Here is a 24,322-nt window from a genome sequence, read left to right as displayed (position 1 = left end):
TACAGTTACAGATAGAAGCAACATTCTCAAGAGAATGTGCTTGCATATCTAATAATAATTTTGTGGACCAATAATTTAAAAAAATCATACATACTTTGTTGGAAAAATGCTTTATTATGAGCGTTAAAATAGAGTTGAAATATAATGCAATTAATAATACACAAAATTTAATTACTTATTGAAGATAAAATAATTTTAAAAAAAAAATAAAAAAAAATAGCTTAATCAAATGGCCATCGTTTGTTTATTCCATGGGCCACAAGTCTTAACATTAACAAAAATAAAATGATTCAAAACTTGATTGAACTAATTTACTGAATAAAATAAATGTAAATAAATATTAATAACCCATTAAGACATGTAAATCACGTAGTGGATGACGGAGTGGAACTTGAGTTAAATTTTGGCTGAATAATGGAGGTCTTGCGGGCTGGAACTGTGTCTGGTGTCGGTATGGTATCTCCAGTACCAAAACCCAATACTTGTTGCACAGGACGATTATTAATCAATTTATTACCATTACCTGCCTGTTTGGCCATTTGATAATCACCAGAGTCAAAAAATTTTTGCTGAAAGCAAAATGAATAGCATTTTATAATTTATTTTAAAGATATTATTATTATCACTACAATATGCCATCAAAAAATATATATAACTTGGGAAAATATCGATTGTTTTTTTTTTTCAACGAACAATCATCATAATTTATTTTAAAAGATGCGATTAAGTTGTATAGATAAAGTTTAAAATTGTATACAATTATTTTAATTTTTGCAAAACAGCTAAAAAAATATCATGAAATATAATATTGTTGAAATAATTAAAACTCATTTAGCAACATAGGATATTAATTATATTATGATCCATAAAGTTATTCATACCCCTTTAGCTAAACGTTTTTGGAGGAGGGCAGAATGACCACTGACTGGAGGCCAATTTGATTTCATTTGATATTGTTTCTTCATACACTCTTCTTGAGCTTTTTCAACATCTTTGGGATCCTAAAACAATAATTGGTACATGTTAATAAAATAAAAATATAGTTGAATTATTCAAATCAAATAATTGTTACCTTGGGCTTACAAAATTCAGAATTTTGATTTTCATTTGGTTTTTGATCGGCCATAGCTAAGACAACTGACAATTAACAACTGTAGATTAGAAATACTGACAATGTGTATAAAAAGTAATCTAAGATTTTAAAAGTTTAAAGATGAAAGTTTAGGTGATCTATAATCTAAACATGTCTATATTAAATTAGTGCAAACAAAAAATAAATCGCGGAAACACCTGGTATTAAATGGAGTGGCGGATTATGTAGCATTGAATGATACAGTTAAGGGGATAATAATAATAATGTAGAAATATTATCAATCGTGTTGTACTTGACCTCGAATTGGCAAAAAGAGAACAAAAATATTAAACTAAACTAAACTGAAAGGACACGACTACCGGAAAAAATGGTTATCGACGATCTTTTTTAGTCTGATTCAATCTCGAAAGAATGAATGGTCAAAAACGAAGAATATTAGTGGTTAGTGGTAATATCATGTTTTATTTTGGTCAGACAATTTCAAACTAATAAATACATCGACAAATATTTAATATTATTACTTGTGTTGCACGCGTAGTATTGATGGTGATGTCTGCGGATATACCGTCGTCAACTAACTAATAAAAACAAGCAAACGTTTGAAAACGAAGGAACAAAAGAAAACCGCGACAAATTAAGACGCCGTTTTGTTCCTGCGCAAAAAAAATTGAATTAAAAATTTTTTTTAACAATAATATTGCAAATTTGTAAACAACCGCGTTGGGCACACAACGGTTAGCGAATATCTGTATTGTGGCCGAAGTGCCGGAAAGATTGGGCGGGTAAGAAGTGAGAGCACTGAGAGCAGCCAATCCTCTTAAACTATAGTACAATATTAAGCCATGTTATTATTTTCGTCTGTTGTTGTTTTATCTGCTTATCAGCAAAATACGTGAAAGCCACCATCATAAATATAGGTAATTGTTATTATTGTTGTTGAATGCGAACCGCGCGGATTTCGGCAGTTTGGAGTACGAACTACGAGTTGCGCTGTTGTACACTTGCCACTTAACGCGTAAAAACTATGCAATACTGATATTGAAGAATACCTAAATACTTGAATAATAGTATATGTGAATGGTATTCAGTAATCACTAATTTCGACTAGTATAAAAATAGAATACCTACGTCTGTTGTTTTTTCGTTTTCTTAATGAAAATTAATAATTAATAATTATAGTTAATACAAAACGTGAGTGGCAGCAGCTGACAACGTTGACCAGCGCTCCCGGTGTCATATCTGGGGGTTTGCGGTGGTGACATAACCTCGAAAAATAAGTGCGGTCCGCTCAGACAAGAGTCGTGCGTTGTAGTTGTTGTTACTCGTTGTTGTTGAGTGTTGATGTTATGTCGTGTATCTGGCTCACGCTTAATAGACTAAAGAGAGTGAATTTTTTTTTTTATTACCTTTGGCTATTTCGAGCCACGAGTAATAAGTAGCAAGGTATCTATATTATTTTATAAATTTTTGTGTAGAAAAAATAGATCCGGAAATCTGTTCTCTTATAATTACATCACTACGAACGCTATTGTTGTTCGTTATTTATTTTTAATATTTTTGACAGGAAAAATCCTTGCAAATTTCAAACGTTTCGTCATAGAAGTCATTTATTGTTTTTTTATCAATGGAGAGAGTGGTTGAGCAGTCTGTCAGCGAGCTGACCAACTTACTCCGGAAATGGGAAGAAGAAATGCCGACCCCAAACTTCAATCCCATACCTACTTTAATCAAGTAATTAAAATTACCATCATTTTTTAAATTTATATCTTAAGTCAATAGCTTTAAATATAGTCTATTAGTTAGGATCTTAATTTTAATTTTGATGTTTTACGTTAATATCTGGCAAATTAATATGTTCTATTCAAATATGAGGATGTTTTTTTATAAAGTACTCTCAAATTTCCTAGTTTTTAATATTCAATATTTTTATGAAATAAGTATCTTTTTTTAAATTTAATAATACAATCAATAAATGTTATTTTGACATTTCAGATTATGTGAATTATTTGAAGCAGAATCAAAAAATTATCTTAAAAAAGATCCAGACCCTTTTGATGACCGTCATCCATCTCGAATAGATCCTACCTGTGTATTAGGTCAGATGTATAAGATTCTGTTCCGCAAAGATGCTTTAATGAATAAAGTAAGTTTTTGAATTAACTCATGTTTTTATTAAAAAAAATTGTTAGTTAAAATAATATGCAATTCATATTTTTAGTTAGTAATGGATTATTTAAAAGAACATCATTGGCCAAGACGTACTAAAGATAATCACGATTTAAATGTTGCTGCATGTAGGCTTATAATGAACCTTATACCCGGTTTAGAAACAACTGTTGTTTTTGAAAGTGTAAGTAATTCTTCAATTCATGAGATAGTATTAGGAAACATACAAAAAAATTGTGTTTTAGCCTGCTAATGATCAACTCATTCAAAGACTTTTCACTTGGGCTGAAAGTACTAATGAACCATTGCAAACTTATTCAACGGGATTATTGGCATCTTGTATGGAGTTGACAGATATAGCTGCTAATTTTAAGTATGATTAATGAATAATTATACTTCTTGTATTTATTATATGTTAAAATAGAATAATAGGTAAATAAATATAATTTTAATTATGTAGAGAGGATAATAATAGACTTGTTCCAATTATATTGGATCGTCTACAATCATACTATACTCAGTTCTGTGAAGAAAATGAAATCAATCAAAGCACACAGCCGTGCCAAGATCTAAGTATTAATCAGATTAATGATGATACAGATGCTCCATCTCCAAAAAGAAAAAGTAATTTTTATTTTTATAATAATTAAAAATATATTTTATTTTACAATGCTTAACATATTTCTAACTGTAAAAAATCATTATCTTATTCAAATATTTACAGCCAGTGTTTATCAACACTCCATATAAAATTAATTTTTTGTTCCAATCCCTATTTTTTTTTAAATAAAAATTTGCTTTTTGACATTTCCTTTAGAAAATAAGCAAGTGCTTAAAAATAAAAAATTTTAATTTTGTTAATTTATAGTCTTAAGTAAAATCTTGATAAAATCACATGCTTTAAAGTTAGAAACTTTTTAAATTTATTTATTTATTACCGTGGTCTCAAACTAATTTAAAAACTAATACCCTCTATGGATTTGCTGTTTGCACTTAATGGATAATTATATTTATATATACTTAAACTGCCAACTGAAACATATTCATCATATTAATAGTAATAGTAAAATAAAATTCTAAATAAACAGAAAATGTTATTTATTTTTGCAGACAAAAGGATTTTTTATAATAGTTAAAAGGAACTTTTTCCATAAATTTGTTCCTTTTTAACATTGCAATAAGTTTTTGTTATATTTTATTTTAATTATTTAATTTAATAATATTTTAAATTTTAGAAGAAAATGGTATATGTGGTGATAGTAATTCTTCCTCTACTGAGTCTAGTGCTAGCAACTGGATACAAATCTACCCACCGACTTTGACTACAAAATTAGTTTACTGTCTTAAATATTTAGTCCCAACTGGAGAATATCAAGAGGTATGTATTTCATATTAAATTTGTCCATTATATGATAAAATTAAGAAACTTGTTTCCAGTTTTTAAGCCATGCCTATGAGAAAAATGCTCTCAACTTGGTTATGAAAATAATCAATTCATCAGAAAAGCAAAATGGATATTTAACTTTTGAAGCATTAAAATATTTGGCTGCTCTTTTATGTCATAAAAAATTTGCCACAGAATTTATTGGTTCGCAAGGACTACAAGTATGTTAATTATATTTTATATAAATCTAGACTTACTTTTATTAGAAAATATGATGAAACTCAAAAAGAACTTTTTCACTAAAACAATTAAAATAATGTATATTATATCATATTATGTTAGGTTAATGTAAATACTGTAAAGAATGTCAATAAAGTAGTATAGGTAAATAGCTTAAAATTTGAAAATAACAATATACTTAATGATTTTTAGAGTTTTTTTACTAGTAAAGTTTTTATATCATTGTTTAACAAAATAACTCAAATTATAATTATTTTGTTTATATTATTATGTCAAAATTTGAACTTAAATGTCTAAAATTAATTTGCATGTAAATTCTTATTTTCTGTATAAACTGCTTACAAAAAAATTTATATTTAATCCTCAAGATTTTTGTCCAAGGATAACGTTTTTATTGACATTGATGATTATTTTCAAAAATCTCAAATCTCTATAATTCAAAATTATTTTTAAAAATTAAATCTAAGAATTAAAAAAATTAGATGACTTAAAACCACTTACTTGCTATAAAATACTGGACAAAACTGTAGAATTTTTATAATTATTGTATCCAAAAACCATACATGTTTGTTTTCGACCTCAAAAAGATTGATAGACAAGAACCACATACTTTATAATGTATATGTTTATGTGTACTTTATAGTTTTATCAAATAAAAAATTGTATACAGAAGTATTCAAGTTAAAAAAAAATTTTTTTTCTAAATTTTCTGTACTTAAAATTGTTAAGTAATAAACACCTACCCCCTTAAAACTATCAATAATTTTAAAATCTATTATACATAATTAAAAATACAAAAAAATCACTGACATTTTAACCACTATGTCTTATGTCTTTGCTACCTATAGCATATATATATGTATATATAAGATTGACTAATAACGAGTGGTGACTAAAGTCTTAAAACGTGTTTATGCATGATTATTGCAGTGTATCTTATAATCTTATCTTATCCATTAGTTAGCACTAGAAATAGTGTGCGGTTTTAACTACTGTAAATTTGGAGTATTTTCTTATACAATGAATAAAATGGGTGATTTTTGTCTATCGACCTTATTCGGGCTGAAATCAAAAGTATTCAGTTTTTGCTGCAACAAAAAAAATTAACCCAAACTGTAAAATTTAAAATCCATTTTCCAATGCATTACTGTTCTGAGCCTTAGTTTTAAATTTAATATATTATTATAATTTAATGTACTAAGAATTACTGATATATTCTATATCATGAATGGCAAATCCATGGCACGCTCTAAAAAAAAGTCATTTTTGACACGTAGTATTAAAAAAGTTTGCCATACCTGTTCTATATCGATCATCCTATTACCTATCAAACTAATTTTTTTTAAATTATATTTTGTCCGGACCACAAACACTTACAAACCCTAAATAATTACCTATTTGTTACACTGTTTATGCTATACTAAATGTTGTAGCAATAATAATATATATTTTGCAAACAATTTCGGATTGTACATTCTTACAACATATTATAAATAAAACATAATAAGATTAAATATGAACTTGTAATGTTAGCAATCCTCCATTAAGCTTATAGTTTGTGGAGAAGTTTGATGAGAGTGTACAGTACAAAATATAATTCTGTTTTAAAATTAAAGATTATACAACTACCATATCATTTAAATGTAGGTGTTACAAATACAGTAATAGTATGCGTTAATTAAATTAACTTTGAATAATAATTTTTTCTTATTTTATAAATATTAAATATTTTATTTTTATATTTTAGAAGTTACTTCTTATTCCAAAACCTAGTATTCCATCCACTGGTGTTTCAATTTGTTTTTATTACTTGTCATATTGTGAAGAAGCAATGGAAAGGATTTGCCTTTTACCTGAACATGTTCTTGTTGATCTTGTAAAGTATGTGTCAAAATATTATTATTTTTCAATTATGTATTATGTTAAACATGTTTTTAATAATTTCTTATAAGGTATGCACTATGGATGTTAGAGTGTTCTCATGATTCTAGTAGATGTCATGCAACTATGTTCTTCAGTTATAGTTTTCATTTTAGAGTTATTCAAGAAATATTTGATAATCATGATGGATTACGTAAACTCCTTAATGTGGTATGAATCATTTATTCATTCCAAATTAAATTATATTAGTGAATAGTAATCATAATAATAATTTCTATAGGTTAGTACATTGCCTATTCTTTCATCGGACGATCCAGCATTTAGTTCATTAACTGAAGATGCTGAATGTTCTGCACGACAAATTATTCGTCATGTTTGTGCTGGATTAAAACATTATTTTGAAGCCCATTTACATATAAAAGCTCAGCAAATACGTAGAGCAAAAATGAGAGATTCTGGTCTATTAATTTCATCTACAATGATTCATGATTTTTTCACAGTACCTGGTTATAAAGTATGACATTTTAATAATGTAATTGAGTAAACAATATATATATATTATATATTTTTTTTAGTCTACAAAAAAATCTCGTGCTGAAGTTCAAGAAGAAATTGAACTATTATCAAATGCTGTATCCCTAAAAAGCCACTGGACACCAGTCGATCAATTACTTAAATTGGGTGGCTTAAGTTTATTATTGCAAATAATCAGTTTAGCCCACGAATGGAATTTTTCCGGAAGGCATGAGTAGATAAAATTATTTATTTCTTTAAATTTGTCTTTTACATCTATTAAATTTCATTACAGATGTGAAATGATTAAAAATGCACTTGAAGTATTAAACATATGTGCTGTATTACCAAAAGTTCAATTGGCATTATGTGAAATACCATCACCTAAAATTTCAGTTGATAACCAAAATGATACATCGATAATGCAAGAAGATGAACCACAAGCTGAAAATGACAATGTCGGATTAAATATTATTATAAAAGCAGCAGAAGGAGATCTTTTAGATGCTGATATTCAAAAGGCTGCTCTCTCTGTCATTATAACTTGTGTTTGTGCACCAATACATAGGGTATATACATTTTTTTATTTCTATGAATTTCAATTTGATTTAGTATTTAATACTAAACAATAAATATTATTCTTTAGGAAGGTGGAAGTATAGCATACTATTCTTCTTATGGATCGGCTAAGAAACGAATACCTAAGACTTGTGATGATGCTGTGATTGAAAAAATTTGGGATTGTATTCGAAATAATAATGGAATTATGGTAAGTGATTTTTCATTATATATGTCGTAGGCATATAGTCAAATCAGGCATTTTACTAAATGCCTAGATATAAATTAAAGAATTTATTTTTATGTGATTCCACTATAGGTCTAGATACTTAGCCAAATGCCTAATAATTTAATAAAATGACAAGCCATTTAACTAAATGCTTAATAATTTAATATAATTACAAGGCATTTAACTAAATGCCTATTTTAAGTTAGGCAAGTAATAAAAATGAAATATTTTGTATTACCTTAAACATTTAACTATATTTTCTATTAATTATTTACTGCTATTTTCTATAAAAAAAAAAAAAAAAATGTATTATTTATAAATATGTAAAACTTGTAAGTATATGAAATATATTTAAGTGTGTGCACACCAATACTATTGTTATTAAATTAAATCATAAATATTAAATATAATATATATATATATTGTATAGGTAATTATTATTTAGATGTGATAGTACTAGAATAAAAAAATGATTAATAAGGTTATATTATAATTACAAATTGTTATTAATTCTTTTTATTACTAATATGCATATTGTTTATAATTTGTTGATTTTTATTACATTACATGGACTTAAATATATTTCATATACCTACGATTTTTACACATTAATAAATAATACTTAGTTTTTTTTACATAATATAAAATAGCAATAAATAATTAATAGAAAATATTATAGTAAAATGTTTAAAATAATACAAAATGTTTCATTTTATTAAATTACTAGGCATTTGGCTAAGTGTCTAGGTGGATAGTAAAATTGCATAAAAATTAAATTCTTTAACTATGCCTAGGCATTTAATAAAATGCCTGTTTTGACTATATTATGCCTACGATATATATAATTTATTAAGAAGATTAAACGTGATGTTGATTGTTCAATAGTAATATTTTTGAAGCAACGGTTTTCATTTATATTGAGAATACCAAAATCTTTTCTCTTTATACTTACCTATATAAATATTATACTTTTATAAAATTGTAATAAAATTATTTTAACTTATTTTAAAAATTATTAAGAATAACATTGCCCATGTAATAATTAAACTAAGATGCATTATAACTGTAATGTGCTTAAGTTACAATTTTTAATTATATTTAAATCATCTAACATTTTAATTATAATGATGAACAACTTTTAATTTTTTAAACCATAGGTTTTACTTACTTTAATGACTATTAAAACACCAATAACTGATGTTGATGCTATACGAGGATTAGCAAGTCGTGCATTAGCTGGATTGGCTCGCAGTGAATCAGTTCGCCAAATTATCAGCAAATTGCCTTTATTTAACAGTGGCCAATTACAAAGTATGTGATTAATCAATAATTATTTTTGATGTAAATTAGAAAATGACATGACATGAAAATATGATAAATTTTATATTTTTGTAATTGAATACATGTCATTTATATAATGTTATAGATTTAATGAAAAATCCTGTATTGCAAGAAAAACGTCAAGAGCATGTAACGTTTCAAAAATATGCTTTAGAGTTGATGGAATTGGTTTCAGGGAAAAAAAAAAATAATGGAGCTGAAATAGAAGCATCATTGGCAAATATAAATCGAGTATGTTTTTAATTTGTAAAAATTCAAATACGTACTGTTTTAACTTTATAAGACAATTTAAAGTAATGATTTGTTATCACCTCACCCAGGCTTGTGAAAACCATATCGTTCTGTCATCCAAACAATATATAAATTATAATTCAGAGCAATATCACATTAGTAGATGTTAGTGTTATATGTCGTTATATGTACCAATCAATTTTTTAAAGTTAAATATGTTTAAAAAAAAAAACAAAAGAAAAGAAAGAACATTGATGCCAATCCTTAATTAATATATTAAACTAGGTTTTATAGGTTTTTCTGACATCTGCAAAGCTTATGCTAGTTTTAAACAACACAGATTTCAACATGTTTTAGGTCATCATGGATATAACAAATTTAAATATAAGTAGTTATAGCCTAACTTAACCTTGTATACATTTAATATGACACCACAAGGTATTCATTTTATCATTATAGAGATTATAACTCGATTATATCCAGATATGTTGTTCTTTTAAGATTACAATATTTTCTGTATTTTGTTGAAAGTGTTTTTTCTAAATTTTAATTTTTATAGTCGGGCACACGAAAAGTGGCGTGTAACTATAGCGATCTCAATGGATAAATCGTCTAATGTGTTCTCAAAATTTTTAAAATAATTGGTGCACGATTTCAAAAATACACAACGCCAGTTGAGAACCATTGTTTACTTTATCTTATATTATACACAGGTTATGGATCATAGTACATGGGCAGGCACATATCACTTTTTGTATCCCAGACTATAATTAGTGATGAGTATGTAAAATATTACAATTAAAAAAGAATATTTTATAAAAATGTTCATAACTTCGTTCAAATTTAAAATATTATTATATCACTAAAGGCAATACAGAAAATGCTGTTACTTTAAGCTTGACTTTTGGTCAATTCACTCTAATATTAAAAGTGAAGCTAAATCTGAACTGTTGAACTTAAATTTTCCATACTACTTACACTTTACATGTTTGACAAAGACAAAAAGTTGTGTCTTTTCAAAAATAAGAAAAACAATATTTTAATTAATTTGCTGTTGTACTCCATAGTCCATACTTTTTGAGCATGTTACTACTTATATGTGGTTGCATTAATGTTGTGTAAATACTAAATATATTCAGTATATCTATAACTTAAGAGCATAGATTAGACTGCTCAAACAGCATTTCACAATATATAATGATGTTTAAATTTTTTTTAAGTGTATACTGTGTATAGAATAGTTATTATCAGGTTTTGTTCTTCCTAAACAACCCTATTTGACTGTTTTGCACCATTGAATGACAAATAAAATATATAATTATTAATTTTAGTTATTTTCTGTATACTTAAATTTATTTTATTTGTAGGCTAACATAGTTGCACAAACTAAAATTCATTTCAATGAGCAACAATTGCTTCTTTTAATGCATCAACATTTAGTGGCAAAAGGTTTGTCGACAACTGCAGAATCATTAGTACAAGAAGCAAATCTTAATATAGCTGAAAAAAAGTCTACACCTTTTACATATATTTCCCATTGTCGTGTAAGTATGATTAAGAACTTGCAATGTTTGCTTGTGTTGTCTCCATCTTACATATACCTATTTACAAATTTACACTCAACCGAATCCATTTTATATTGTTAGTCTTAATATTACAGTAAATTGACTACCAAATCCAACAGTACAAATATTGTCTCACCAACTTTTATATTTTAATTTTAATTTATATTAATAAGTTATAAGTACAAAAAATATTAAAATTTAAAACTTGTCACAACTTGTTTTTTTAATTAAAATAACATAAAAACCTAGATAATTTTAGGAATTGATCTATTTAACGCAATAATTATTCTAATACAAAATGATTTTTACTAAAAGCAAATTTCTATGTTGTATATTTGTTAGAAAAAGATAAATAACATTTATGCATGCATCACATTCTCTTAATTAATTATTTTTTGTATGATTCTTAGTTATTTTTGGTGAATTACATGCATATTAATAAAGATGTTTGTGTTAAAGAATCGGTCAATTGGAGGAGGAATATCCCCAATAAGTTCCAGACACTCGGTTCAGAACCAAAAATCCGAATTAGGGAATTCATCAAATGGTCCTTCAGGTGCTGGATTTAGTGCCAGAGGAATAAATTCAACTCCAATACGTTTGAATGTCAATAGGTATTATGCATATATTTATTATTTAGTACATTAATTATGTTAATATCTTTCACAAATATGTATATAAATTATATTTTATTTATCTAGACGATCAGAAATTCGTCCAAAACCAGAACCAGAACAAGAACTTGAGTCACCTATGTCTAAATCAGTTCATAAAAAGATTGATCAAGATTTAACATCGATAACTGACAATAACACTAACTCAAAAGTTAGTTTAGAATCTATTGTTACAGAATACTTAACTAATCAACATGCTTCTTGTAAACATCCTATGGTTACATGTCCTCAATTTAACTTATTTGTGTAAGTGTTTAAATATTTAATTATCAAACAAATATATACTTACTCATACTTTTATATAGTCCACACAAATGTCCTGATCCTAAACCAAGAAGCTCAATGTGTACAAATTTTGCTATGCGATTTTCGAAAAACATACATTCTAGAAAACTAAACCAAAGACTCATTCATAGTCGTTTTTGTCCAACCCGCATGTTCCACATGGACGATGAAGAAGCATATTTCACTTGTTGCGAGTTTTTAGTAAGTCTTTTATGAAAACTTAATTTGTATATATATTGTTATAATAATAAAGTTATACATTTTAGAACCAAAATCGTGTTGCAATTGGGACATACAACGGTGAAATAAAAGTATTCAATTTATTTACTTCTCAAGAAGAACTATCATTTTCAGCCCACGATTCATATATCATAGACTTACAATGTAGTCAAGATGAAAGGCTGTTAATATCTTCTGCTTCTTGGCGAGCGCCTTTAACATCTATTTGGTCTATAACTGAAGATGCAATCAATCTTAAGTAAATATTCTCATGCTTGTTTTTAAAAAACCTCTTATGTATGTTCTAAAATAAATATTTTCTTGTTTAGATATTCTTTGGACCATGAAGAATATTGCACTTTTAGCAATTATGACCAAACTAAATTACTTGGAACTAAAGCTGAAATTGCAACTGTAATTACTGAATTTTAGCTAATCATCATAGTTATTTTAATTAACTTTTAATGATTTTTTTCCAGATATATGATTTGGAAACTAGTAAAAAATTATTAACATTAGTTCCAAAACATTCAAATCAGTACAGTAGAAATCGAGCAGCATTTGATGCTACTAATGAATTAGTGTTATCTGATGGTGTATTATGGGATGCTTTAGCTGGAAAAGAAATCCACAAGTTTGATAAATTAAATCAATGTGTGAGTGGAATTTTCCATCCAAATGGACTTGAGGTAAGACTCATTTTTTATCAACTTAGTTGTATTCACTTTGTAATCTGAAAACAATTTTTTAATTTATAACTTGATAGATTATATCAAATACAGAAGTCTGGGATATGCGCACATTCCAGTTATTGCGCACAGTGTCAAGTCTTGATCAATGTAATGTGACATTCTCGAAATCTGGAGAAGGAATGTATTTGTACGTTATTGATCAAGAAATGGAAAATGATTCATCTTACCAAACTTCATTCAAAACTTTAGATCCTAATGATTACTCAAATATAGGTAAATTTAATGAACAAAATATTAAATTCATATTTATAACTTCTAAGACATTTAAAATATAAATATTTTTTGTGTTAGCCACTGTTGATGTTAAAAAATTCATTTATCATATGGCATGCAATAGCACTGATACTCAAATAGCTATTGTTGAAAATCAAGGAATGTTCGAAAATATTGATGAATCGATTGTACGAATCTACGATGTTGGTAGATCTAGAAACGAAGATGAAACGGTAATTTTTTTTTATAATTTTTTAATAAATTAGAATTCATCATGTTTGTAATTTTAGGTAGAGGAAGAAGATGACGAAGAAGTTGATTCTGAAGGTTCAGGATCAGAAGACGAAAACATGTCTAGTACGTATTATAATATCTTGTTGTTTTGTTTTATATTATTAATAGCTTGTAGATAGTAATTTAAAATACAAGTTGTGTTTATTTTTTAGTGTTTCCATCACTATTGGAAGATATAATAGCTGACGGAATGTCTGCAGGTGGTTTGAATGATAACTTTTCAAGTGGTAGTAGTAGCAATAGCAACAGCAGCTATGAGGGCGACAATATTGATGATTCTCTTTCATTTACTCCAGTATCTGATTCAAGTAATGATGCAAGTTATGATGCTGGTGAAAATTCAGATCCAGAAAATATAGGTGCTTAATTATTATTAAATGTAATATATTTTTATTGTTTTAATTTAAAAAGTGATATATGTAATAAGAAATTACTTATGAAGAAATACATAAAATTTACAATTACCAATTTGTTATATCGTTTGTGCAGTTTTGTATTTCCATTATTAATAACAAAGTTTTCTATCTTATGTATTATTGTACCATTATATTTGTATGTATGATTATATGCTAAAATAGTTTGAAAAAAAAACTTTTTGAAGACTCTGAAAGCTGATTGGGATTAATATTATATAATTTGTTCTTGATAAAATAATTTTTGTACATAAATGTCAATTATACAGTAATATTATATCATGATATCTAGTCTTAATACAAATTATTTTTCATTAATTAATTTTAATCTTAAATTTTTATATATTTAATATGGTTACATATTCTAAACATTGCTTTTTTTTTATTAAAATGAAAACCACCTACTCTTTACCTACATATAAACTATTATACTCGGGCCACTAAGAGAGTGCTATTCTTTCAAAAATACAAATAGACGAGTGGTGGCAGAGTTGGCGGCTAGTGTTTTTGGAGGGTTTAGTGGTGGGAATGCGCGAGAACAGAAGAATTTTGGTCGCCGTCCAGAAGCACTCTCTTAGTGACCCGACTATAGTCATGTGTATTGTATATCTTAATTTATATTTTATTTAAAATTAAGAATGTTATTCTGTATTAGAGATTTACACCAATGTTATTGATTATATATATGATCATTGCTTGTGTGACTTTAAGCCTACCCGGTCTAACAATTGTGTTTGAATATTCAGTGTAAACCCATTCATGTAACTGAAATATAGGCCTATGTAGCACATTCTGATTTTGTTTCACGTTAATGATGTATGTGGTATGATTGTGATCTGATTCTTATCAGATATAAGTGTTAAAATTTCCTTGATTACTTAAATTAGTAATTAACATTTGATTAGGTACCTATATTGACTATTGTATTATATTATGCACTCACTAGCCATCTACTGAAATACCCTCTGACTTAGGACACTTATAATGGAAAGGTGTGTTTTCCCATATTCATATTCAAGTTTTTGTCAAGAGAAACAATTCCATTACTGCCTGGAATCGAGAATATTTGGTCAAAGGAAAAATTATTGAATTAAAAATATATTTAAAGGATTCAACGATACAATGGTAGGTTAATTACATTGGAAAGTTAGATACGTATAAAAAACCTAAAGTTAGATCCTGCTAACAATTGTGTAATTACGTTGTGCTAGTTAACCTACTTAGAAAAATTAATTTATCATTAATTAGCATAGATTTGCATAACCAATTTCACAATTTGCACGACACCAATGTCTCCGAAATTGCAAAAATCAATGGACGATGCTGATAAAACGTTTCGTCAGCACCACCCCCAACCACAAAAAGGGAATTTCTTAAACGTTTATATTTCCTTCATTTAGCACAAATTCGTACAACTATCGTTCATCACCGAAATTCGCACGATAGTTATTTCTGTGCAAAATTGTTTCTAAGAAATTGTGGTGTTCGTCAGCACCGCCTCGAAATGAAATTTTTCAAATTTCGGCGATAGTCGAGCAAGGTAAATAGAACCCCCCCTCCACACACATACACACACACACACACAAAATAGTATGTACACCTCAGAGACTGTGGTGAAAATGTAAAATACTGGAATAACGGAACGGTTTTAGCAGTTTTCTAATGAAAAAAAAATATTGCAAGTCTCAAAGACTCGAATGTTAAAAACCCAATCGTGGCGGCGTTGCCGGTCACACGCACGTGATCGCACATGAATTGATTTGATAATAGTCTCTGCGCGCGATAATAGCGGCGGCACATCGGCCACAACACAATAAGCTCACAGCAATAACAACCAGTCAGGGGGGACAACACGTTTTGGCGGTTAAAAGCGATGAATTCGTTGTGTTTGTGTTGCCGCTCCCGCGGACTGTCGACAACGACTACGACGTCATTGCTCCGTTGCGCCCCGCCGCTTTCGCGCCATCGCGTTCAACCGTCGAACACGTCTCTCCGTTGTCCCGGTCGACTACCGTACGACGTCAACGACATTGCCGCTGAGTTTATTTCCAAGACTCGAGCAGACATGGCCGTCAACGAATACTGCAACCGGCCGTACACGGTGTTCGTCGAGGGAAACGTGGGTAGTGGAAAAACTACATTCTTGGAACAATTCGCAAACTGCCCGAATGTGTTCCTCGCCAAGGAACCTGTGCACAAGTGGCAGGACGTGCAGGGCCACAACTTTTTGGTAAGCACGTCGTCGTTGTCGCAGCCGCACACTTACTCGGCGCTGTGTACCTATACCTGTATTTTACTGTAAGTTTCCGTTTTTCCAGGGCCTGATGTACGAGGACCCGAAACGGTGGAGCTTCGCATTCCAGTCGATCGTGCAGAGGACCATGTTAGAACTGCACCAGGCCAGGCCGGAACACCCGGGTCAGAACATCAAGATAATGGAACGGTCTATATACAGTGCTCGGTAATTAATTACTGGTGTTTATGTTTTATCGTATTATTTTCCCGCCCATACTGTCATTGTTATAAAATAATATCGTTTTGTTATTTGTTATTACCTATTGTAAGCAGACTACCACCTAGGGAAATACCCGATATCCGTATAAATATAATGAGCCATGAGGATAGAACAACAAGTACTCTGGGTATTATTGATGAGTAAATGAATTGTAGTCTGTAGATACTCGTTTTTTTTTTTTTTTAATGTTTTAGGCTTTTGATTTATTTATAGTAGGTACAGTATCTATATTGAGTTGCTGCTAGTTATACTTGTGTTTTGGAAAGTATTTTATTAAATATTATAATGTGGTACCTAATTTCAATTTTTAGATATAAATATAATTTAACCGATACATTTTCATATTATAATATTCAAGTGTGGTGTTGTCGGTGTTGTGTTTGAATACATTATATTTATATGTATGTATTATATATTGAAAGTGGGAGGTATGGCGGTTTTTTTTTTTTGTTTTTAAACCATTTGATAACCAACCAGATGTGTTTGATTGTATTTTATTATAAATGTATTTACAGACATGAAATTCCTAACCTTAAAGGATAATTATCCAATTATAATTATTATTACTATCTTAATTATCAACAGCCGCTATTTAAATTTTATTTTGATTTGTATCTACCCAAACTATTTTGTAATATACAGTATTATGATGTTATGGAAATAATTTCATTTTAACTAGTTCAATAATTCTACATAATATTTTTTAAACTCAAAACTCGAGGTACTCATTCTTGAGCATTTTGATGACGTACAAATAAAATATAACACATTTTAATGACTACAATATTTTATTATTAATAATGATAATAGTACCCATCAAGTCTCCATATTAATAGATAATATTATTAGGTATAAATACTTAATACATGATAATCACATTATTAATTATAACTCATAAATATTTTAATATTCAAGTGATAATATTATTATTTTTTTTAATGAAATATTGAAATACTAGTGGTTTTTCAATTTTCAATTAACATAGATAAGTAAATCATAAAAATCCTTTTGCCTTATATTAAATGATAATACTAAACTACATTGGTTAAATAATAAAAACAATTATTAATCATCACTTATTGTTGTTTAATTAACTATATTATTGTTAAATGTTTTCAAATGTAAATTTTAGTCAATAGAGTTAAACATTTACAGATAATTTGTTTACAATAATTTCAACAATATAATAATGACTAAGTCATCTAATTTTTAATTAGTGGTAGATATATATATATATATTTTTGCATACATATAATTAGTCATTATTGACAAAAACTTTTCACTCACAATACTCACTGTAGTAAATTGTTGGTTTTTAGAAAAATATTGCAATTATAAAATAAACTAAACTATATTCAATCCATTGTACAGTGTGTTCATCAATTTAAAGAACACTAGATTTCTTGGTGGGATTGGAATAAATCGATTTTCTTTACAAGTTGGTTCTATATAAATACACAGTTTAAAATCATTTTGGTCTGCTCATGCATGGTAAAAATGTTTTTTTTTTTTTTTAACAACACTTATTTTGAACACCATATATTTTTTTAGGCTTATTCTTTTTTAAGTATTATTAATAAAGTAAATTTAAATTTTAAGTAGATTTTAAAAAATTAAAAACAAAAATATTTTAACCAAATTAGTTAAAAACTATCAGTACCTATCACAATTTTACTTAATTCCTAAAATTTGCAAGTATATCGATTTCATATCTACTTAAATAATAAATATAAAAATATGTTATAAAAAAGATAAGTCGAATTAAATTTTTACTCAATGAATTTCTATTCTCATTTAAACACCAATGATATAAACATTTTTTATTAAATTACTAATTTGATTTAAAAAACAATATTTACATTTCAGAAATATATTTGTTGAAAACTTATACAAAGAAAATCTTATGGCAGCTCCTGAATATTCCGTGCTAGATGCATGGTATAAGTGGCTAATAGGAAATGTTGAAATTGAATCTGACCTCATAAGTATGGCATAATAACATTGTTTTTTTTTTCTGTTTACTAACATTTTATTTATTTTTTAGTTTATCTGAGGACTGATCCTAAAGTAGCTTACCAAAGAATCAAAACTAGGAATAGATTTGAAGAGAAAGATGTTTCATTTGAGTACATAGAACATCTACATGAATTGCATGACAAGTGGTTAAATGTACATAATACCAACATACCAAAGAATATACCTGTAAGTAATGGATTATTATTTAAGATATAGCAAAGATTTGATAAAGTTGTGGTATTTATTTTGTAGTTCATCCCTTTACTTTGTTTGACAAATACTTGTTTATATTAACAATATATTTTTCCCATTACGTATATTTAATTGGAATATTATTTATGATTTATATTGAAAAACAGCATTAAGCTATTTTAATTTGTCTCAGAGATATTTAAAGTGAACTAAATATTTGAAAGTACAACAGTACTTTATCTGTCTTAAAAAAATTTAATAGATTAGAAATCTATGAATATTTAAAGAACTTAATTCTAATTTATTATAATAACATTAACATTTCAAATAAATGTATTCTTTTTATTTTAGGTTGTGATTGTTGATGCCAATCAAAGTATGGATTTAGTTAGGCAACAATTTAAAGGTATTAGAGACCTAATAACAAAAAATGCTTCAGCACTTATAGAGTCAAAAGCAAGTTCTACAATTCCTGAAGTTGGTAAAAATATAAAAGACATACAACACATCTCATCTAATTGTAAATTGATATCAGACTCTACCATCGTTCCAGCTCAAAGAGTTTAATTTAAACTTTTTTTTCTTCGTTGACTTTAGATATAAGACCTATACATTTTTTACTTTATATTTATACTTATATTTACATAATATTGAATTAGGACATGGGTTTCACAAGGTTTCCTACATATTTTCTAATTATATATAATATAATACATATTGCAATATAATCATTTATAAAGAAAATCTATAATTTTATATTTGTAAAAATCATTATTTATAAAAAAATGAATTTTTTGTTTAAACTATTTTACTGGTAAATGTTACTTATTGCACACTAGAAACACATTTTATTCACTAAGCACACTACTTGAATTTGTGTGGAAGCAAATAAATTAGTTCCTTCATCTGCCAATACTAGAATAAAGTGAATATTACTTTTTTTTTTTTTATACTTGTAAAAATGCAATTTTCTTTATGGATACCAATTTGTTATTAGTGTTATTACCAACCTAATACATGTTAAGGTCATAGAAATTGCTGTGATAAATAAAGTAAATATTTCAAGAATTTTGTGTTCATTAATATTCCTCAATTAACACAGCACCCCATCTATTATACCATATTATATAAACACAATAATTATTATTTAGGGTCAGTATATTTACGAAGGTACTTGTAATCATTTTAAAATAAAATATTATTTTTTTTAGATTCATTGATCTTTGTTCAAAGATAATAAATATTATTATAAAAAATAAAATTTAATACTAGTTACTTTGTTAACCATTTATTAAGAATCTCACAACAAAAAATCTTTAATTTGTTCTTCCATCATTTTAAATTGCAATCTTTCTTTTTCTTTACTCAGTATATCTTTTGGTAAATCATCCAAAGATTCCTGAAAATAACATTTAATTATAGTTATTGATTTATGTAAAAAGTAAGACTTAAGAAATTTTAACAATAAAAAATATTTTATCTTCTACTTTGTTATGTTAAAAATAAATGTTAATAGTTTAAGGAATTAGTAATTAATGATAAAACCTCTTAGCAATTTAAAAACAAATACAGGGGTTAAAATTCAAGAAAACACTCCAATAACCGTGTAGATGACATGATTTTCTGATACTTAAACGTAAAAATAATTAATATTTGAGAGGGCGAATACATTTAAATCTTTTGGAGTAAGAATATACATAACCTATGGTTGACACAATGAAATACAAAGCAGAATAAGAGCTGCAAATAGATGTTTCGGAATGCTAACTTTTAAAATCTAAAATCTTACCAAAAAAACAAAGTATAATGCTAATAGACTAATTTAATTGTATTATATGCCTATAAGTCATGGCATTAAAAAAACTAATAAAATATTAGCAATATTTGAAAGAAAAATATTAACTATTTACCCACAAAAGAGAAGAACCAATAAATATGAATGTAGACTCAATAAAAAATTTAAATAGATTATACAATCAACCAAATATATTAACAATAATGAGCAAGGAAATGTCTGGCGAACAGAAGGGAAAATGATAAATAAAATAACTTAGAATACAGGATCTGAGTTTAATAGGAACGGTGAATCCAAAAGAGATAACAAGAAATAGAGAATAATAGAAAAAAAGTGGTAATTGCGGTAGCTGACAATTAGTTTAAAAGACCTCTATTAAGCCTTAAAATACTTAATTTAATAATAACTAGTAAATTAAATCTTACTAAGTTTTGAATTATATGTGTACAAGCATAACATAAGCCTTCAATAATTTCTTCTTTTAAATCCTGTTTTTTACATTTACAACCAGTACAATTTTTTTGATTAGCCTCTTCATTTTTAACATCTTTTAAACTAAGTTCTAATGCTTTAACTCCCATCAACGAAACATATTTTGAATACTTTGTTGCTTCCATAGCCGAAGAAGGTGACATGTTGACGTCCATGATGCCCTATGAACATTATTCTACATAAATACATAATTTATAATGGAATGAAGACAAAAAAATGAAATTGAATAAATTAAATACTTGACATAATAAACAATAACTTATAGCTGATGTTTTTTCGGAAATTTTTTCCCCAGTTCTAAATATTGTAGACACAGTTGAAGGAAAATCAACTTGCAAATCGTTTACAAACCGTTCTGTAGTTTTTTGAATCGATTCATCTTCACTAGTCTAAAATTGAATGAAATTAAAATTTACTTTTTCAGACAATATACACTTAAAAACTTTGTATACATACAGCTGTTAAGAAATTTGAATGCATAAAATCATCTAAATTATTGAACAAAGCATAATATGAAATTTCTTTGGCAGACAGATTCCTCATAGGCCGTATTGTAACTAAAGATGTTTTGTCATTATTTTTATTATTAACTGCAAGCCCCTATAATATATGTTTGAGTTTTAAAAATGTATAGTTAGTTAATAATTAAAATTATTAAATAAATTGCTGAAGAAATTTATTTATTACCAATCAAAGGATAAAGATACAGTAAAAATCAATTAAAAATTCCTAAAATCAACCAGTTTTTATTGTTGTAGCATAATGGTCGACAAGAAACCATAAGTGAATTAGTGTGAAATCAGTAAAAATGACTAAAAATGTGAGGAAAATTACTTAAAAGGTAACACCAAAAAATGCAAAATAAAAATTAGTTATTCTGATTCATATGCTAATGAAATACATTTGTGGCCAAGAGAACATCATCTAAAAAGTTCCAAAAAAAAAAGGCAAAATGCATCAACTTCCGACCCCCCAATTATTATTATTTTTTTAATTTAGAGTACTGGGAGTAAAAAAAAAATTGAAAAATGTACCAAATTGAATAAAAAATATTTTATAGAATTAAAATTTATTTTAATAATAGTATACTAGTGTATTAAAAACCATTAAAACACCATAGGTAACTAAAAAATTTAATCCACTATTTGGAGTTACATACTTCAAAAGGTTAGTATCTATCGTAAATATATTGGAATTTATTTATTTATTTAATACTACAAACGCTTTCACTTAAAACTACAATCCAACCCCAACCAGCTCATCAGGGACCTTGCTACTCCAGCACTTTCCGGAAACCTAATCAGACGACTCAAGCGGAACTGGTGTCGTGACTTAAAAATTGTATTAACTATATAAATTATAAATGTTAATGTAAAGTCACTACTAGGTGTCTTAATGTGAGATTTCCTACCATGTGATTATTAGATCATAGTTTCTCATTCTTTACTATAATTATTACTTATTGTACACCTCTGTATAGATTGTAATATTTAAAAATAAAATATATATACATAAATATTGGAATATAATGTTAATAAGAAAATAAATATAAAAATATTAAGTTTTATCAATAATTACTATGTCCAAAGATGTTTGAGATCCACGTCCTAAAGCTACATTTGAAAGCAATCGAATAGATAATTTATGTTCATTTTCTGCTGTCATTATACGGGTACATTTTAACAGTTCAGCCAATTTTGTTATTGCATATTTGCTAAAAATTAAGGGGAAAAAATGAATAAATATAAATATAAATATATTATCAATGACAATTACCGAAGTTTCATTAACATATCTTCTTTTAATGTAAGGTCAGATAAACTGTTAAAAATATTCTTTAGTTTATCATTATATTGGTCAATATATCTTTCTTCATTCAAACAATTATCTGAGTAAACAGCTGCAGCAAACTTTACTATGTGGTAAGTTAAACCATATTTTTCAAAAAGTTCTTTTATTTTATCCTCTTGATCATGGGGATAATTGTGTAAAACACTTTCTGAAATAATTTAAAGTTAATTATTTAAATTTTATTGGTTTAACATTAATCATGCTATTACCATCAATATATAATACTACAGGATCAAATGTTAATCTCTTATACGTAGATTGCTGTAGTCCTGTCCATATCATATGCAATAAAGATACTGAAGATAGGGAACCACTTACACATACTAGAACACGTTCACCTCTGTTAACTAATTTTGATTTTCCAAGTGTAGCACGGAACTTATGAGTAACCATAGGCACAAAACAAGTCCTATGATACAAATTATTGTTAGTTAAGGAAGTTAAATTTTGAATAATTTCTACTCACTTGCAATATACATATTTTTTTTGTAAAACAACATTTCCATCTTCGATTAAACATTTACGACATTTTAATTCTAATCTGTGTAAAAAATAAATTTAAAATTTAAAATTGTAATTTATTATATTTTATTTAGTCTTACGGTTCAACTTGATTAAGTGTTTCGAAGACAACAGCACCTTCTTCAATAACGCTACACATTGTTACGGATGATTTATAAAATATTAATACGATATTGACATCGACAAATTGCATATATTTTATAAAACTGATGGTAGTTAATTCCACTTTTGCAGTGTTAAATTGCTTTATAAATTGAAAATTTTAATTCAAGTTTTACTTTTCTGATTATCACGATTCACGGAGTTCCTAACAGATACCACCGAATGTAACAATATATATATATATAATATGTAATAGTTATGTTTACCTATAGATAAGTGACACTACTTGATTGTACATTTTTGTAAAATTCATGACGTCATAGCCCATAAAACTATGATAAGTGATAACGAGAATATCAACGCAAAGTTTTATTACACTGCATCAACGGTGAAATGAAATTTGAATTTAGAAATAGTTATAGTAGCCAGTAGGTGTGCAGGTGGACTATATAGTATGAGCCTGCGTACAGCTGAGAGCTTAGCAAACCACTTGCTCACCTTTTTTCACCCTATATTAACTTAATGAGTTCAAAACTTATTGAGCCGTTCTAATAGTACACACTTTAATTATCTCATTTAAGGTATGAATTTATTTTTAATAGTTGTTTTTGTATTTGATTAAAATACAGTTATAATTGTTATGAATAAAATTTAAAATTAGCATCAAACAATAATAAGTACTTAAAAAAATAATTTAATTTAATTAATAAGTGTAATTATTACAGATAGACTAGCAGGTAACAAAATAAATGCAAATAAAATAATATTAGAATCACAATGAAATTA

The 24,322-nt window shown here is 27.1% G+C and overlaps 4 protein-coding genes across 8 annotated transcripts; 2 read left to right on the top strand and 2 right to left on the bottom strand.

Moving 5' to 3' along the window:
• Positions 1-91: 91 nt before the first annotated feature.
• On the bottom strand, positions 92-2,290 carry LOC114125615 (cAMP-regulated phosphoprotein 19-B). 4 transcript variants are annotated; one of them, XM_027989343.2, is made up of 5 exons: positions 1,810-2,191; positions 1,615-1,746; positions 1,073-1,137; positions 882-1,001; positions 92-569 (listed from the first exon to the last, which is right to left on the bottom strand). In XM_027989343.2, exons 3-5 carry the CDS (start codon positions 1,124-1,126, stop codon positions 366-368), a joined length of 378 nt encoding a protein of 125 aa, XP_027845144.1. In that variant the 5' UTR covers positions 1,127-1,137; positions 1,615-1,746; positions 1,810-2,191; the 3' UTR covers positions 92-365. The 4 variants fall into 4 exon arrangements, with proteins under 4 accessions (XP_027845144.1, XP_027845146.1, XP_027845145.1 ...); XM_027989345.2 differs by lacking the exons at positions 1,615-1,746; positions 1,810-2,191 and adding an exon at positions 2,222-2,290; XM_027989344.2 differs by having other exon boundaries at positions 1,073-1,151; positions 1,615-2,193.
• An 86-nt stretch (positions 2,291-2,376) lies between these two features.
• LOC114125614 (DDB1- and CUL4-associated factor 1) lies at positions 2,377-14,847 on the top strand. Of its 2 annotated transcripts, none has more exons than XM_027989340.2 (27): positions 2,377-2,536; positions 2,658-2,824; positions 3,086-3,236; positions 3,312-3,443; positions 3,505-3,632; positions 3,720-3,883; positions 4,495-4,637; positions 4,697-4,864; positions 6,631-6,764; positions 6,836-6,974; positions 7,045-7,278; positions 7,340-7,506; positions 7,573-7,846; positions 7,924-8,046; positions 9,222-9,375; positions 9,491-9,636; positions 11,004-11,180; positions 11,661-11,815; positions 11,903-12,121; positions 12,181-12,361; positions 12,427-12,638; positions 12,709-12,793; positions 12,859-13,068; positions 13,146-13,344; positions 13,423-13,577; positions 13,635-13,701; positions 13,791-14,847. In XM_027989340.2, the coding sequence occupies exons 2-27, from the start codon at positions 2,718-2,720 to the stop codon at positions 14,003-14,005; spliced, it is 4,239 nt and encodes a 1,412-aa protein (XP_027845141.2). In that variant the 5' UTR covers positions 2,377-2,536; positions 2,658-2,717; the 3' UTR covers positions 14,006-14,847. The 2 variants fall into 2 exon arrangements, with proteins under 2 accessions (XP_027845141.2, XP_027845140.2); XM_027989339.2 differs by having other exon boundaries at positions 7,340-7,512.
• A 1,016-nt stretch (positions 14,848-15,863) lies between these two features.
• LOC114125562 (deoxynucleoside kinase) lies at positions 15,864-19,842 on the top strand. The gene is made up of 5 exons (XM_027989273.2): positions 15,864-16,281; positions 16,370-16,512; positions 18,433-18,551; positions 18,611-18,768; positions 19,126-19,842. The coding sequence occupies exons 1-5, from the start codon at positions 15,925-15,927 to the stop codon at positions 19,339-19,341; spliced, it is 993 nt and encodes a 330-aa protein (XP_027845074.1). The 5' UTR covers positions 15,864-15,924; the 3' UTR covers positions 19,342-19,842.
• A 204-nt stretch (positions 19,843-20,046) lies between these two features.
• Positions 20,047-24,102, bottom strand: LOC114125561 (cytoplasmic tRNA 2-thiolation protein 2). The gene is made up of 10 exons (XM_027989272.2): positions 23,803-24,102; positions 23,515-23,741; positions 23,379-23,453; positions 23,122-23,321; positions 22,838-23,060; positions 22,640-22,775; positions 21,518-21,661; positions 21,301-21,450; positions 20,995-21,222; positions 20,047-20,173 (listed from the first exon to the last, which is right to left on the bottom strand). Exons 2-10 carry the CDS (start codon positions 23,625-23,627, stop codon positions 20,075-20,077), a joined length of 1,368 nt encoding a protein of 455 aa, XP_027845073.2. The 5' UTR covers positions 23,628-23,741; positions 23,803-24,102; the 3' UTR covers positions 20,047-20,074.
• Positions 24,103-24,322: the final 220 nt, after the last annotated feature.

The sequence above is a fragment of the Aphis gossypii genome, chromosome 2 (assembly GCF_020184175.1).
Source record: "Aphis gossypii isolate Hap1 chromosome 2, ASM2018417v2, whole genome shotgun sequence".
Lineage (NCBI taxonomy): Eukaryota > Metazoa > Arthropoda > Insecta > Hemiptera > Aphididae > Aphis > Aphis gossypii.
This window is presented reverse-complemented; position numbering and strand designations above follow the sequence as displayed.